Here is an 18,220-nt window from a genome sequence, read left to right as displayed (position 1 = left end):
CGTAACTCCTGGGGATGCAAAGGTATGGCGCATTTGAGGAACTGAAAGGCCAGTGTGCCTAGACCGGTGTACAGGGATGACAGTGGCATTAGACTGCAGAGATTAGAGGCAGACTAGGGCCATATCAGAAGGCAAAGCCTTTTTTTTTTTTTTTAATGTTATTTATTTTTGAGAGAGAGAAAGAGAGACAGAGCACGAGCGGGGTAGGGGCAGAGAGAGAGGAAGACACAGAATCCGAAGCACGTTCCAGGCTCTGAGCTGTCAGCCCAGAGCCCGACGTGGGGCTTGAACTCACGGACTGTGAGATCATGACCTGAGCTGAAGTTGGACACTTAACCGACCGAGCCACCCAGGTGCCCCCATAAGGCAAAGCCTTCTAGGCCAAAATAACTTTTTTCCAAAAGACTACGGAGCCACTGATAAATTTAAAGCATGGGAATGATATAATCCAATACATATTTTTAAAAGTCCACTCTGGCTGCAGTATGGAAAACAGAACAGCCCCACACAAGTGTGCCTGGCACATTAGCTACAGCAGCCTTCTGATTTGAAACAGTTTGTTCACAGCAAGGGATTTCCCTCCTCATGTCTCTAACCCAGTTTGTCAAATCCAACAGGTTCCACTTTGGTCTTTGGGAGAGAAGTATTGATAGAGACCATCGGAACAGGAAGAGACTTCAGATTCCTCTACCCCATGTTAACAGATGATAAAATGGAGGTCAAACAGTAGAGATGGGACCGGGTCCCAGGTTCCCCAGGACTCCCAGTCCAGGTCAATTCCCAATCCACTGGAACAATAAGGAAAAGCCCATTTGTCTTCCTCAACTAGACTTAAAATCATAGCCTCAAGGCTGTGATGATCTAATGCAATCCACCTTCCAGCCCTGGAGGCTCTGTGCTCTGTCCAATTCTGCAATGGACCAGTTTGAAAGGAATATGAGTTCCTGAAGGTCTGCTCCCAATACTAATGCAAAGGTCACAAACTGGGGGCCCATAGCCCAAATCTGGCCCATTAATACACTTTGTCTCACAGTCTTTAAAAAAAAAAAAAGTGAATTTGTTACCAACATTTAGGAAAGATCTTATATAAAAATGTGAGTTACTGGCTTATTCTAGAAATAAAAACCTTAGCGTCTGATAACACTGATTACCAGGTTTAACTTCTGCCTGGCAATGATCAGCAGGAGCTGGGCAGAGGCTGCTCCCTTCAGACCGGGTGCAGGCTCTCCCGCTTACCCCAGCCCCTTCCATTTGGCTAAGCGCCAATCACTGTATCGCCACTATTATGTTCCTTAGATGGAGCCAGTTTCAGTATTCAAGTTACTTGCCTGGCCTTTTAGTGCTTGAGTTTAACAAAAAAGGAATTTTGAAACAAGAAGAGAGTTTTTCCTTATCATTAAGTTCCCTTTATTGTGCCTTCTCTCTTGTTCCATCCCAAGCTGGAGGGACTACTTCTTCCTGACTTGACCTAGCCTCCTCCATTCCAAAAGAGATCACGAAGAGGTCCCTTTGGCAAAAGCCACCTTACCTCTGGGAAGCTGGCCATATTCACCAAAATCAGCTGTGGAGACTTCATGGAGATCTGGCCAATCTGGTTTAAAGCAAGCTTCCCATCAGCAGTTACCACAGTGATATGATCAAGGGATCCTAAAAGAAAAGTCACAGAGTCTTAGAACTCAGAAAGACCTTAACAGCCCCACATCTAAGTCCCTACCTAATTCAGATTCAACTAATATTCAGTGATCCCTTATCAATGTGGCAAGACTGTTCAAGGGGCTGTCACAGGAGCAGCAGTGTCACTTGCCGGAAAGGGCTCTGAAGTGTTGTCAGAACTAGGACTTCCCTACCGTCAACCAGGGTGGCCAATCATAAATGGCTCATTCTGAGACACAAAGAAAAAGTGGGGGAGGGGTCCTCTTAGGCAAACTGGGAATTGTCCCAGCATACCATTGTAAGAATAATGCAGTGCAGTACTTTATTAAGACCCCAAGATCTGATGTGAAGTATTCAACCAGATTCAATGTCATCACAGGAGAGGAGGTTGTTGACAACACTGGCTTCAATCTGGAAAAGTCCAGGAGGTATAATGGTAAAAATCTCCACAATTCTGAAGACCAATGACCTGGGTTCAAATACCAGCTCTGCCCCCTCCTGATTATGTGACCCTAGGCAAATCCCCTAAACCTTTAGACACCTGTTTCCTGATCTCTGTAAATGGGGCATACAAATTGTACCTACCTCATCGGGTTGTTATGAAAGTCTCTGGAAGGCACTTGTAACTGGCATATACGAGTGCCCAGTAAATGTTAACCGTTACTACTTCTTGACTTTCTCCTGTATTTTAACCAAGCTAAACTACTTACAATTTCTCTAATACAGTCTGCTCTTTCTTGCCTCAGGATTCTGAGCATATATTGTTCTTTCCATTGAGAATGTCCTTCTCTGCTCAGATAACTCCAGCTCATTCTTTAACACTCAGCTATAATAGCCTCCAATCTCAGAAATCTTATCTGACCTTCTAGGCTGGATAACAAACCCCCTTATGAGCTCCCTAGGACCCCATGCACCCTTCTATAATGATGATAACCAGATTTGCTGAACACTTCCTATGCACAAGACACCATACTAAATGCTCTCTATAATTTCTTTTGCTTTCGTTATCACAACTCTATGAGATAGTTCCACTATTTTACAGATGAGGAAACGGAGGACCAGACAGTAACTTGCCCAAGGTCACAACAGTTCTTAATAATGGAGCCTAAATTCAAACCCAGGTCTGGACAACTCTACAGCCATGTTCTTCACCACTCTGCTTTGCTATCTGGTTTCATCCATGTTGGTTTACTTGTTGATCTCTTCACATTAGGCTCCAGGCTCTTGGAAGCTGGGAACAACGTCCTTTCTCCCTGTATCTACAGCACCTACTCAATCAGCACGGAATAAGTGCTCAATAATGTTTTGGTGAATACATCAGTGTACAGATGGATGGATGAATGGAAGAGGGCAAGAACAAATACATGGATAAATCTGTATCTTAGACAACTATTAAAAGCAATCAACAGAAGACCATGGGGGAGGGGAAGGAAAAAAAAAAAAGTTAAGAGAGGGAGGGAGCCAAACCATAAGAAACTCTTAAAAACTGAGAACAAACTGAGGGTTGGTGGGGAGTGGGAGGGAGGGGGGGTGATGGGCATTGAGGAGGGCACCTGTTGGGATGAGCACTGGGTGTTGTATGGAAACCAATCTGACAATAAATTTCATATTACAAAAATAATTTTTAAAAAAAGCAATCAACTACCTTGGAGATAGAAATTACTGGTAGACAGACAGAGGTGTGAAAGGAAAAGTGCCTGCTGGCTCAGATAGTAGTGAAAGAGGATATGGAAGAATATGGCACAGAAAAGACTGGCTAAGTTCAGTTTCACCCAGTCTCTTCATGGCCCCAAGTTCTAGAGAGAACGTTACACAAACATAACCCTGAAGAGAAGGAGGCAAAGAGGAAATACCAACGGGAGGCCTTTTGAAAATGGATCTTAACTCAGCCTTCCTGATTTGCCATAAGATCCTTTGCCACAGAAGTCGCAACATGGGCTTTTCAGTATGCAATTGTGGTGGTTCCCATTCCCTAAATCCATATCGACATAATGCATCAAATCCTTTTCCCTCAATCTGTCCCCAGCGAGAATCTCCCTCAGCCTCATTCCTGCCCCTCATTTTCACAGAGGTTAACATTTAACAAATTACACTCCCAACCCCTTTCCAGGCCCATCATCTTTTTAAGTTCAACAAGAGTGGAGCTTGCTGGCTAATTTTAAGTATCACATTTCTCCCTGAGCTCCTCTCAAACTGCTCTCTGGTTTCGGCTGCAGAATGTTAACAGGCCAGAAAGCACAGGGGAGACAAAGCACTTTATCAGTTTCATACCTAAAATAATAAGCAAGTTTAAAATAAACAGTTGGGAGAGATTGAATGGCACGCTCTACTGTCAGCAAAGGCAGAAATGCCCCAGTCCAAAGGTTGACAAATGACGGAATGGTCTTCTGATTTCACACAGGATCTCGTCTCTAAACTCAGTATGTTTCTGCTGGTGTTTATAAATGGAGCTGTATATTTTCCATTTGGTTTTCTTAAGAACAAGTTCATGAAGTATTTCCTAGTTTCCTTAGGAACTATCCCAGCCAAGATGTGAGTGGGAGCAGCCCAAGCTCCTAGAGATACCTTCAGAGGGGGTCCCAGGCTTGACTCTAGGATGATGACAATTTCCAAAAGGCCAATTTAACAGCAATTGGATTTTTCCTGCCTGCCTGCACCATTAGCTGACAACGCACTTCTTCCATCACATCTGCAAACAGTTCTCTTAGACAGTTCTGACATTTCCCACTTAGAAAAGCCACTTTCAGGAAGTTATTAACCCAAACGGAATCTTCCTGGTCAAGCTCAGAGGTACAGAAATGCCTCAGATGGATAGGTCTGCAGCCACTTGGTTCCCAGTAAGGGATAAGAATGGCCAAATAGGACAAATTGGCAAAATCAGACCAAAAATGTCAGTTACTGTAAGACCAAACACCTAGAAGTGCTTATATAGTATAATCATAATAAAAATCCCATTTTTTGAGAGTGCAATTCCATGGGAGCAAAGACCATGCCTACTTTTGTTCACCACTTGTGGACCAGCACAATACTTAGTTCATCGTTGAATGGACAAACAAACGTAGTATTAACTACGAGCCAGGCACTGTGCTCGAACCATTACATGTGTCACCTCACTGACTTTAACACTCACCCCAAAGCTATAAGGTGGGAATCAGACAAGGAAACTGAGGACCAGAAAAGTAAAGTTAACTGCCCATGGTCACCAGTTAGTAAGTAACAAAGCTAGGACTGAAACCCAGCCCTGCCAAAGCCATGATCTTTCCACTATGCCCTTCTCCAAAACATTGGTTCAGTCACTAACCTGGTGAGGTCCTTATATTGACAGTCTTATTGAAATTATCTTTGAGCGCTTCTATCACAGACTTCATTTCTTCATCCACCTCTTCCAAGCTGATTATATCCTCAACCAAGGCAGCATTAAGATTCACTCTGGTTTGGAGCTGTCCTTTCCCTTTGGCTAGAAAGTCAACAATCAGTGAATACAAGAACAGCAGCAGAAACAGAGACAATAAACAATTAGGGAAGGAGTGCCTACGAAATGCAGGGAAAAATGCCAAGTGCTAAAAAACTGTACATCATCAGTGTCCTACAAAATAGCCTACGTTTATTACCCACTGGATTCCCAGAAAATGCTAATCATTTTCTGAGGTACTAGTGAAGGTACAGGCTTTATAATGAAACACCCCAGGTGAAAATCCTGGCTATCACGCATACGAGTTTTATGACTTTGAGCAATTACTCTGCTCTTCTGAGTATCAGGTTCCTTCCCTATAAAACAGGGATAATATCTATACTGCCAGGTTGCTACGATACAAATTAAGTAATTCAAACACCTATAAGAGCACTATCCACATGGCATGCACTCCATAAATAAATTAATTCCTTATTTTTTAGAAAAATAAACAGAAGATGAGAAAGGTAAAGTGACTTGCCTAATGTCACCAGATCATGAAATAGTATAGCCAAGATTTGGTCTCAGATCTGCCTAATTTTAACCTACAAACTTTCCATTAGATTGTCTCTATACAATCTAATTGGAGACACAGGAAATACATTAATTCATTTTAAAACGAATGCTAAGACAAGGATATGCAAAGTATCTGATAGCTGGTAGAGACAAAAGGAACAACAGTAGTTACAGACATTAAATACCACCAGTGGTGATAATAATGACTCATATTTCAGAAAAATCAACAGCAATGGGAGCTGAATAAAATTCTATTTTATGCCTAAGCCACCATGGTGATTTTTCATTTACATTCTATGTATATAGATCACTCCCACAAGTATACAAATATTCCTGCATTTCTTCGTGGGAGGTGGGTCAAGGGAAAAAAAGAATAAAAATATTAAGTACTACTACTATCCTACACTTATTTGCTAACAACTCAAGTATTTATTGAGATTCATTCACAACAAATTTTATTAAACATCTACAGAGAGCTAACTCCTGTGGTATTTGTATAGCATATTATAATTTGCAATGCAATTTAAAGTACATTCTTCTATTAGATAATCAAAGCAGCTCTTGGAAGTAGGAAGAACAGATATTATTACTGTTCCCATTGTAGAGGGAGAGGAGATGAGATGAGAAATCTATAGCACAAGTCATTTAAATGTGTTCCCCAAAGTACCAACCAGTAAGCAGCAGAGTGATTTTTAAAAAAATATTTATTGGCTTGTGTCACCACCGTTCTTGAAACCTTACTGCCCTTAAGTTAACAGAATAATGGCTTAGTATTTTTGGAACTAATGAAAGATGACAATCTTCAGATTCAGAAACACAAGTTCCAAACAGGATACTAAAAGTAAATTCATACCTAGACATCCTGTGAACGCAGAAAATTAAGGACAAAGAGATCTTGAAAAGAGCCCAAGATAAAAGAAAAATTATCTAAAAAGGATCAAAATTTACAGTAACAGTATACTTTCCAAGAGCCACAACAGGAGCTATAAATGATGGAAACATAATCTTCAATTTTAGATTTTCTAAACTAAGAATGTATGTTAAAATTTTTAAGTGGGAGCCTGGGTGGCTCAGTCTGTTAAGCGTCTGATTTTGGCTCAAGGCATGATCTCATAGTTCCTAAGTTTGAGCCCCGAGTCAGGCTCTGTGCTGACAGCTCAGAGCCTGGAGCCTACTTCGGATTCTGTGTCTTCCACTCTCTCTCTCTCTCTGCCCTTCCCCTGCTCACACTCTCTCTCTCTCTCAAAACAAAAAGAAAAAAATTAAGTTATGCCCATCAATATGAGGATAGATAATATGAATAAAATAGTATACAGTCATGAGAAAGAAAGATCTACAACTACACAGAATAAATCTCACAATCATAACGTTGAGCAAAGAGGCTAGACACTAGAATATAGAGTGTGCAGCACAGAAGCCAGATATAAGAATATAGAGACAAACATAATCCTGCCATTAGAAGTCAGAATACAGGGGCGCTCAGTCGGTAAGTGTCCAATTTCGGCTCAGGTCATGATCTGGCAGTCTGTGTGTTCGAGCCCCACGTCGGGCTCTGTACTGACAGCTCGGAGCCTGGAGCCTGCTTTGGATTCTGTGTCTCCTTCTCTCTCTGCTCCTCCCCCACTCACACTCTGTCTCTCTCTCAAAAATAAACATTAAAAAAAATTTAAAAAATAAAAAAAAAAAAGAAGTCAGGATATAGTTACCTACAAGGAGTAGGAGGTAAATTACTAGAAGGGAGCATAAAGGGGACTTCTGACATGCTGGGAATTTCTGGTTTTTGATCTAGGTGCTGATTACACAAGTGTTTTCAGTTTGTGAAAATGACCAAGCTGTTTCTTATGATAACTGCACTTTTCTATAGGTGCCTTTTAATTTCTATAAAAAGTTAAAAAAAAAGAAATTAAGGGTAGCTACCAAAACAATAAGAAATAAAATGTATAACTTCCAAATTAGCAGAGATGAGAAAACAGAAATAAAAAAAAATTTGGCTAATTCAATAGAAAGGAGGAGAAAAACAAAGAAAACTATGATAAAGTAAAAAATAAAATGGTAGATATACAAATACTCAGTAATCACAATAAATATACACAGACCAAGAATTTGACTTAAAAGTTGGAGACTCTCAGGATGCCTGAGTGGCTCAGTCAGTTAAGCATCCAACTCCTGATTTCAGCTCAAGTCACGATCTCACAGTCATGAGATCGAGCTCCCATGTCAGGCTTCTCACTGAGTGTGGAGCCTGCTTGGGATTCTCTCTCTCCCTCTTCTCTCTCTGCTCCTCCCCACCTTGTACGTGCTTTCTCTCTCTCTGTCGAAAATAAATAAACATTAAAAAACTCCATCTATTTCAAAAACAAAAGTTACAGATTCTCAGTAAGATATTTTTAAATCTAGTCATATACAACACGTAAGAGGTTTTACAAAAACATAAGATTACAGAAAGTTTAATGTACATGAATGGAAAAATAACCCTGGAAAATATTAAACAAAAGAAGGCTGATAGCTATATCAACATCTAAAAATAGATTTTAAGACAAAATGCATTTTTAGAAAAAATGAAGGCCACTTCATAATGACAATAGAAACAATTCACCAGAAAGATACTCCCCTTCTGAGCTTAAATACACCACATAATGTAGCGTCAAGATCAATGGAATTAAAAGGAGAAACTGATGAATCTACGATCATACAAAGACATTCAAAATACCTTCCTTCATAACTGATAAATTGAGCAAATAAAAAAAAATAGAAAATTTGATCAATACAATTAGCCAACTCAATCTAATGGTCATATACACAATCTTGCATCCAGCAGTAAGAGAATACACATTCTTCTCAAGCATATTTGGACTTGTATACAAAATGACCTTGTTCTATCCCTCAAAACAAATCTCAATAAATATCAAAGAATCTTCATCATATAGGACATAGTCTCTGATCACAGTGGGATCAAGCTAACTCTCCAAAAAACATGTTTGAAAATTTTTAAACACTTCAAAATAAGTCATGAACTAATGGAAAACACATAATGAAAATTTTAAGTGTTTTAAAATAATAATAATACTGTATATCTAAAACTTCTTTGAGCCACCTGACATATTTACATAGAAGTTTATAGCTTTATACACTTATAGGAAAAAGAACAAAGGTTGAAAATTAATGAACTCTCCAGTTCAAAGGATAGAAAAAGAAAGACAGGGGAGAAAATAAACAATAAAGGGCAGAAATCAATAAAACCAAAAATGACAAATCAACAAAATTAAAATCTCTTTCTTAAAAGGCTTATGAAACGAAAACACTTCTTTCAAGAATAACTGAGGAAAAAAAGGAAGTAGCAAGTCAATTAATATTAAGAAAGAAAAGGAGAAGACAGTTACCAAAACATTAGAGATTTTAATAATTTTGACAGACTATTATGGACAACTTTATGCCAACAACTTTGAAAAAGTAGAAATAATAAAAAATTTCCTAAAAATACATAATTTACTAAAATTAACTGAAGAAAAAAGAGAACATCTAAATAGCATCATAATCATTAAAGAAACTGAATCTATGATTTAAAGCCTGCCCACACACAATACCAGGTTCAGGTGATTTCACAGGCATGTTCTAACAATCATGTAAGAAACTGATTAATCCTGGTCTTACACAGACCATCCCACTGAGAGAGAGACAGAAAGACAAAGATGAACTCCCAGCTCACATCATGAGACTAATATAGTCTTGATACCAAAACCGGACAAGCAAATGCTAGAAAGTTATACCCATCAATATCAGAGACTTACATTAAGGCTAACCTCACATAAAGGTAGAGACTCAAAAATCCTAAATTAATATTAGCAAATCAAATCCAACAACATACATACAAATTATGTATCAAGCAGTGTACATACAAATTATATATCAAAAGGAGCAAGCAGGGCTCATACCAAAAATGCAAAAGTGGTTTAACATCAGAAAAAGCTACTGATGTTGAGTCACCCCATTAATAGATTAAAAAAGTAAAAAAAAAAAAAAAAAAAGACGATCGTCTCAAATGCACTAAGAGCATTTGATAAAAACTTAACACCCATTCAAAACAAAAATTCTTAACAAAATAGGGACAGAAGATATTTGCTTAAAAGAGAGACTACTGAAAAATAAAGCAAACATAATTCTTGATGTTAACATATGAGAAGTGTTCCTTAACAAGTTAGAAATATAACAAGGATGCCTACTATCATCAGTCATGTTTATTCAAACTATATTAGAGTTCCTAGCCAATGCAGTTAGAAAGAGAGAAGGGAGGGAGGAAGAAAGGAAGAGAGGGGAGGAAGAAAAGGTATATGGATTAGAAAGGGAAAAACAGAGCTACCATCATTTACGGGTATCACAATTACCTGGAAAATTCAAAAGAATATACAAATAATAGATCTAATAAAAGAGTTCAAAGTTGCAAGATATCACATCGGTGTATAATAACCAAAAGTGTTCCTATTCACCAGCAACCAAACAGCACGAATGATCTTTAAAAAAGATATGAATTTAAAAAAACAAATCTTCCATAAAATAACACAATAGATCCACTCATGACCTTAAGGTAGGGTCATTTTTCTTAAACTGGAAAAAAAAAAAAAAAAAAGCATTATCCATAAAGGAAAAGATTAATAAATTGACTACCTTAAAATTAAGAACTTCTATTCATCAAAAGACACAATTAAATGTAAGTGATGAATCACTGAATTCTACTCCTGACACCAACATTACACTATATGTTAAGTAACTCGAATTTAAATAAAAACTTGAAACAAAACACCACTAACAGACTGAAATGGCAAGCACATCAGCAATACGTACATATGACATAAGTCTTATCTTTAGAATATACTGAAACTCCTACCAATTGACTTTTTTTTAATGGGCAAAAGACTGGAAAGAGGATATACAAAGAGCCAAAAAACAGATGTAAAGGTGCTCGCCATCATCACCCATCAAGAAATGACAAATTAAAACCACAATGAGATAAAACCACACACCCATCAGAATGGCTAGAAATAAAAAGACAGTGTACTGAGCACTCGTGAGTACGTGGAACAAAGAGAAAGCTAAAACCTCTTTGGTAGGAGTGTAAACTGGCACAACCATTCTGGAAAACTGTATGTACTGAAAGGGAATATACACATCCTCGAAAGACTCGACCATCCCACCTCTTGGTATATGTACACCAACAGGAAGGTATATATATATGGGCACCAAAATCCATGTACATGCACATTCACAGTAGCATTATGTACTTCCAGTTCAAAACTGGAAGCAGCCCAAATGCCCATCAACTGGACAAGCATACACAAGTTGTGGTATAAGCATTCACTAGGATACCATAAATAAAAACGCAGAGACAACTACTACATGCAACAACATAGACAAATCTCACAAACAGATTGTTACCGGAGGAAGCCAGGCACAAAAGAAGCTACAGTGAGCTCAAAAAGAGAAAACCTAATCTATAGTGCTAAAGTCCCAAAATGGGTTATCTTTCAAAGGGTGACAACCGAAAGGGACGGGCAGGAAGCTTCCAGAGTACGAGTGATGTTCTATATCTTGATGTGGGTGATGGGTACAAGGCTGTGTTCACTTTGTGAGAATTCTCTGAACTGTAACCACTTACAATGAATGTATGTACTATTCTGCATATATGTTATAACCCCAAAATTTATTTAATAAAAAATATGTATGTGACCAAAACGACAATACCCAGAAATAAAGCTGATCAAAGAAATGTATAAAATCTTTATGGAGAAAAACTAACAATATGATTATAAATTTCACATACAGGAGTGAAAGGCCAGAAAAGTGTGTATGTATAGTAAGGGGAAAGATTTTTACCACTAGGTTCAAGGCTTTCTGACAGTGATTCAGGTAGCAAGAAATTTAGAAGAGGAAGAGATAAGTGATTCAACAAAATCAACTAAAATCAACAAAAAACTTGACATGCAACAGAGGAGGCATTACAAATCTGGGAGTAAAGAAGGGGCTAATCAATAAGTGATGTTGACACAACATATGACCCATTTCAAAAAAGAAACTTAAAACTAGATTCCCAGCCTCACAACACCTTCAAAAATAAATTCCATATGGACTCAAAACCCACGAAAAGTAAAAAACTTTAAAATATTTAGAAGAAAATATAGAAGAATATGACTCTGGGTAGGTAAGGATTTGTTACAGAAGACACAAAAAGTACAAATGATAAAGGAAAGGATGAAAAAAATAGGACCACATTAAAACTTATGGTCAACAAAAGACACCATTAAGTAAAAGGCAAAGCAGACAGCTATAGCACAATCAACAAACGACTCTCATTCCTAATACAGAAGGAATCCAACAAATTTCAAAGAAAAAGTGAAACAACCAACTTTTTAAAGAGGCAGAAGAGCTAAAAACTGAGCAGCCAAGTAAATATGAAAAGCTGCTTACACGCTATAGCTAATGTGTGCATCAGGAGGCCCCCCCCCCATTCCCAGTTCTGCCACTATCTAGATGTGACCATGGACAAACATCGTACATAGGTACCTCGGTTTCCTCGTTTGCAAATGGTGAGATTTGGGCTTCACCAGATAATTATAAAAATGTCTTCACTAGATAATAATAATTCTTTCAATAGATAATTATAAAGGTCAAATTATTAAATACGTGAATTTGTGAAATTTAAAAAAAATCAGTGCAACATACAGATGAAAAGTTGTTACCATTATCACTAGTAACAATATAAATCTTCTAACTATTAATGCTCTTACAGCAATTTGTTAATTTTCCTATTAATAGCAAAGGGAGGGTTCATATGAAACCATAAAAGGAAAGTCAGCGGAAAAAATATTCAGCAGCATGTTTCCAACACCATTCTTGGGAATGGACTCCCTGACCCACCACTGCAAATAGCACGTGTGCTTTGAGGTGTGCTGAGGAGTGCTTTCTGCACTCCTTATTCATTCAACAACATTTTTTGATACATACTATGTGTCAGGACCTGTTAGGTACTAAATAAGGCACGGACCCTATTCTCATAGAGTCCAGCATAGAAGACACAGGACAAACAATAATTAATCTCACAATTAATTGATTAATTAACGGGTGCTGTGCTAAGGACGTCAAAGGTAAAATAACAGTGCACAAGAGTGCATGTAACAAGGGACCTGACCCAGTCTAAGGGGTCAGAGAGGACTTCCCTGAGGAAGCGACATTTAAGCTGAGACCTGCGGCATATCAAAGTCTCATTCTTGGATGACACAAACCATTAAGATCATCCATCTAAATCCATGGCTCTAATACCTCCTCACCCAACAAACTTCTGGTTTTAATTTCACTTCCAACAGAGGTCTTGCTTGTTATAAGGAGAAAATATGTTGATCTCTGCCACAAATATTCTGGTTGGCTTGGCACTTACATCTCTAATTCCAAAACTAAAACTAAAAGAAGGAAATGAGGTATATTCTGAGCAATGGTAACACGGGAGGCCACACGGTAATGAGCAAAGAGACCCTTGGTTCTAACACTGTCTCTGTCACTGTGGTATTTAAGCTGATGAACTGAACTATCTGAGACACCATCTCCACGTTCTTCCTCAAGGGGAGAAATTCAGTACATCTCTGAGATCCCTTCCAGCTACAATAGTTCAAGGGCTAAATGCAAGAAAAGGGCGAAGAGGTCATATATCTCTACCTTTGGCTTTCTTGGTAGCGAAATAACGGATTGGTACAGCTGGTGAGGCCATGTATTGTCCATGGTCATTTTGTCTGCCACTCACTGTCTTCAGCGTCACTTCTGAAACAGGTCTGGTCAAGGCTGCAAAGGAGTTACAAAAGACAGGGTGGACCAAGCGGAAGCATCTTAATCCCAAGGCCATGCCGGAAGACAATCCTTGTGAACATTCACTATAAAGACTAAGACCAAAAAAAAAAAAAAAAAAAGGAAAACAGATAGTATTACAACTTCAGAAAATAATTTGTACCAATTATCAAGCAACAACTGCAAACTAAGCTATATGCTAAGCAATTTAAATATATTACCTCCTCCCAACAGCCATACAAGGAAATATGATTAGCCCCATATTACAGAAAGATACTGAAGCTCACAGAGATTTAAGTAACTTGCCCACAGTCTGTAGGACTCCAAATCGCCAGGCTCTTTCCACTGTACCAAATGCCCCTTATAGTACACAGGAAACACAGAGTTAAGTAAATGTGCAGCAGCTGAAATCTTTAATGATGCTAATTAAACCCTTACATGAGAAAAGGCAAAAAAATCTTGATAAAGTTATACTCTAAAAAGGGAGGGCAGAGCACTGGAAGAGGACTTTAAACTAAATTTAAAAAACTCATTTCAACAGGCATAAAATGACTGGAAAATTCACACGACAGCATTTAATTAAAATTTTCTTTGGTTCCTTATGCGCTGATTACCAATTAGAATGCACTTTACTTTAATGTGAGTCTGAAGCACGGTTGAGGTTTGAGGTCTTCCATGTTACAGAACTAAAGCTCTGGAAAATGCCACCCTCCTCTGTGTTAACACAAGTTATACATTATACTTCTAAGGTCTCTGACCATGAAAAGATGAGGGAGTCTACAGCCAGCTTCTGCCAGGAATCTGGCTATCACTCAGTTAAAACCAAGAGCAATTAGCATCAAATACCTGGAAGTTACTATCTTTGAAAATCAGTCCTATACCTCATTAGAAAAAAAAAAAAAAAAAAAATCCCATCCTTAAATGTTAATGCAGCAGAACTGAATAAAAGCATGCACTTTGCAGCCAGGAAGACCTGGAATCTAATCCCAGCTCCACCACTGACTAAATGCCCCTGAACACCTCTGCACCTTCATTTCCTCAACTGTGAAATGGGGATAATTATAGTTATTTCTTAGGCTCGGGAAGAATAAATGAGTTTATGCAGGTAAGATAATTGGCACAGTGCCCAGCTAATAGCAGGAGCCCCCCGCCCCCCAAAGAGTATCTGTTGACAGCTATCACCTTTCCTTTCAAAAAGACTTCTACACAACGGTCAGACACAATAAAGAATCCCGCGTGTCTTTACCAATGATAGTCTAAGATAGTATAAGATAGTCTAGCCAGTCAGATCTGGATGTAAATTCCAACTTCGGGCAATTCACTGCACCTATCTGGGCATCACTTTCTTCATCTGCAAAATGAGAAAAATAATCCTGATCTTAAAATGAGATAGTAAATGCATGTAAAACACCTAGCACAGTGCCCGGGATATAGTACCTACTTAATAAATGCTAGCTACCATTATTATTATTTCTTAAAAGAAAAGCGAGTAAATCAAAGGCAAATAATTTCTCCTGATGGAGGTTTTTTTTTTTTTTCTCTCCTGCTGGAATTTTTAATAGCAAGGGATGCTAGATGTCTGTGATTGACTACATGAAATCAGTAAAAGCAAATCTAGATTTTAAAAAGTATCTTTCCTCTTCTTTAATTATTTTCAATAGCTACTATTAATTGAAGTCAGGCCTGGGCTGCTTGCTTTACCATGTCTAATCCTCCCAGTAATGCCACAGAGAAAGTATAATAATCTCCATTTTACAGATGTAGAAACTGATGCTCAAAGAGACCATTGCTGTCCAAGGGCACGGAACTATTGGCTCTGCCCTATTTTGCCAAAACTGTTCACAAAATTTGGCTCTAAGTGAGGTTTCTATATCTAGGTTTTTCTAATATAGCCAATGCCTTACCCACACTTATATCCAAATATGGCTGTATAATAATGCGTTTTGTTGTTGTTGTTTTTTTAATCTACAGGGTTTCAATCTGGCTGCTCCATTTAAGACAGGTTTCCTGGTGTTCCTGTTGCAGGTCATAATACCAATCCACAAAGCAACAGGAAATCAAAATGGGTTAGAAATAAACAACCTTTGACAGAAAGCGCAGCACCCAAAAGCAGACCCAGTACATGTGAACCGGAAGACAACTCTATAAATAAACCACATTGCTGAAATGTTTTAGGCGTAGATTTTAATTGCACAGAAGTCAGGAAATTTCAAAGTAGAGGTTCAATAAAGGCTGTCCCTTGGGCCCTTTACCTTAAGGACATGCATATTAACAGTTCAGCACAGAAGAGTTAGTCAAGGAAAGGAACTGTCACAGGAGCCCCGGTATTATCCGACAAAATTAACCTAAACTCAGAAAAAAATGTGAGAAAGTATTTGGGCTTTGGACACAGCCTTGAAATGGAATCCCACACTTAGGAGCTGTGTGACCTTGCATAGATCATTTAGCCTCTCTGAGCTACAGTTTCCACCCCATTTTTACTGCCGTGATATTACTGAGCCTTCAAAAAGATAATTGTAACAATAATAATAAAACAATTGCTAACATTTACAGAGTTACAACTATGTGCCAGAAACTATTCTAAACGCTGTATTGCATACATTAACTCATTTGAGCCTCATGATATCACTATAAAAAAAGGACTATTAGTATACCCATTCTATGGATGAAGAAACAAAGGCACAGATAACTTGCCCAAGATTAGATTTCAGGCAATCTAGCTCCAGAGTCTGTGCTCTTATCCAGTGTACTGTATACTATTACATATATGAAACACTCAGCAATTATTGACGTTATTATTAAAACTGTTGGGAGTATATTTTAAATCTATTTGAGGCACATACTGTTTTTCCAAAGTTAAGGTTCTCAAAACTTGACTTTGTGTTTTCTATAGAAGGTGCATTTTAATTTTGTAAAGAACTAGATGAGGGACACAAAGCCCTAGCTTATCCATTGTCCCAGCAACTTCTCACAATCCAGCTGTATATTAGCTTATAATGTGTACATTTTTATAAACACGGATGTGGGTCCTCATTGTATATAAAGTACTTTCACATGTATTATCTCATAACCAAATTCATAATTACCACCCACATTTTACAAATAAGCAAAATGATTTTTCATTTCCTTGAATATTCCTCCTGCTCCTGGGTCTTCAAACATAATGCTGAAGTTGAATCTGCTTGGAATGATCTTCCCCCACCTCTTTAATGAACCAGCTCTCATTTTTCTTTCAGATTTCAGCTTAAGCATCACTTTCTCAGAGGATGCCTTTCTTGGCTGTCTCCTCCAGTCCAACTCGGTCAAATGTCCTGTAGCCCACTTTCATCAACACCCTATACTTTTTTCATAGCACTTAAACAGTATCAGCTAATAGTTATTAGCTGTGTAGTTATTTGATCACTGCCTACATCCCTCCCTGAGACTATAACCACCACAAAGACTGATCTCTGGTTCTCTTGTTCACTGCTGTACCTCCAGCATAGCACAGTCCCTGAATACAGAAGACACTGAATATGAGTGATGAATACATACATGAATGAAAGTCCAGAAAGATTAAGTCCTTGCCCAAGGTCACAATTACAGTGCAAGATCTGGACTCTAAGCCTCAGATTGAAGGTCCTGGGCTCTACTTCCCAACAGTGCTTCAATCATCTCTTAGTCTCCCAGATTTTTCACATAGAGATAGTAGGGTATGCTCTCTGAATTCAGTGCCACATACAGGTATTTGCAGCAACTGACTACATAGTATCTGACTATTCACAGCATCATGACTATAGTATAGAATCATGTCCCTGATGTAACCAAAGGAGGATGACACACTTTAACAGGTAGAGAAACAACTTTTGCCTAAGAGCTAGAAGGTACAGATCCCAATATTCCTCTCATCACTCCCTGCCAACAATCCTCTTTAGATTCATAACCACCTGTATTACAAAAAGCATTTGTGGCAGCTCTCCAGTGACATGTGACTTGTACCAAACCACTTCTCCTACCTAGATTGTGTTTCGCCAACTGCAAAATGAAGGGTCAGTTCAGGTTTTCATTCTTTCGAACTAAAAAGCTCTCCAAGATTCTGGAAAATGCAGTAGAGTGCGGTGAAAGGAAAAAAGGCACCAAACTTAGAGAAGACCTGGGAAAGAGTCCTGGTTCTAGCACTTCCTAGATATGTGACCTCAGATAGATCACACTCCCTGGACCTCAATCTCCTAGGTAAAATGTAAATGACAATACTATTTGTCAGGGTTACCAGGACGATCGAACGAGGTAAGGGCTGCAGAAACACTTTGTAACTAGACAACGGCTACTGAAATGACAACTGTTTGCTGAGGGAAGGCACAGAGTAATGGTTAAAAGTTAAGGCTTTGTAATTTAAGCTCCATCCCTCACTAGCCGCATGACCCTGATAAAGTTATTTCTCTGAGCTTCCATTTCTTCATCATGGGGGGGTAATAATACCTACCCCCGTGGGATAGTTCTGAACACTAAATGTTCCTGCCAGATAGTGGGCTACAAAGGAGGGGATGCTATTGAATAAGCACCCTCCCCTCCGCATCCTCGAAGTTCGTAGCTGAGGGGACAAGCCCCGCCCCCACCCCACGAAAATCTCGCGGAAGCGACAGGTCCCGCCCCCAGTCTTAAAGGTCAAGCCGGATTCGAATGGAACCGGTCAGGGTACGGTGATCAGACTCCCTCAGGTTCCCCAGAGATGCTTGAGTAGAGGTCTCTGGCACCCGGATCCAGCGCGCGCCTCGAGGCCTTGCAGAGGCCACT

At 38.8% G+C, this 18,220-nt stretch overlaps 1 protein-coding gene across 6 annotated transcripts in view; it reads right to left on the bottom strand.

Annotated features, from left to right (window-relative positions):
- Nucleotides 1–18,220, bottom strand: part of MRRF (mitochondrial ribosome recycling factor) — a 54,015-nt gene that overhangs the window by 35,570 nt on the left and 225 nt on the right. Inside the window, exons 1-5 of one of the 6 annotated variants that reach the window (XM_042912161.1) lie at nucleotides 17,910–18,208; nucleotides 17,443–17,522; nucleotides 13,322–13,542; nucleotides 4,955–5,110; nucleotides 1,529–1,647 (exon numbers count right to left, since the gene is read on the bottom strand). In XM_042912161.1, the coding sequence (XP_042768095.1) occupies nucleotides 1,529–1,647; nucleotides 4,955–5,110; nucleotides 13,322–13,505 (459 nt within the window). In that variant the 5' untranslated portion in view covers nucleotides 13,506–13,542; nucleotides 17,443–17,522; nucleotides 17,910–18,208. Of the gene's footprint in view, nucleotides 1–1,528; nucleotides 1,648–4,954; nucleotides 5,111–13,321; nucleotides 13,543–17,442; nucleotides 17,857–17,909; nucleotides 18,209–18,220 lie in introns of those variants that run through there. The other 5 variants (XM_042912158.1, XM_042912162.1, XM_042912156.1 and 2 more) reach the window with 5 other exon arrangements.

Source organism: Panthera leo, chromosome D4 (genome assembly GCF_018350215.1).
Source record: "Panthera leo isolate Ple1 chromosome D4, P.leo_Ple1_pat1.1, whole genome shotgun sequence".
Taxonomy (NCBI): domain Eukaryota; kingdom Metazoa; phylum Chordata; class Mammalia; order Carnivora; family Felidae; genus Panthera; species Panthera leo.
The sequence above is the reverse complement of the archived record's forward strand: the minus strand, read 5'-3'. Positions and strand labels throughout refer to the sequence as shown.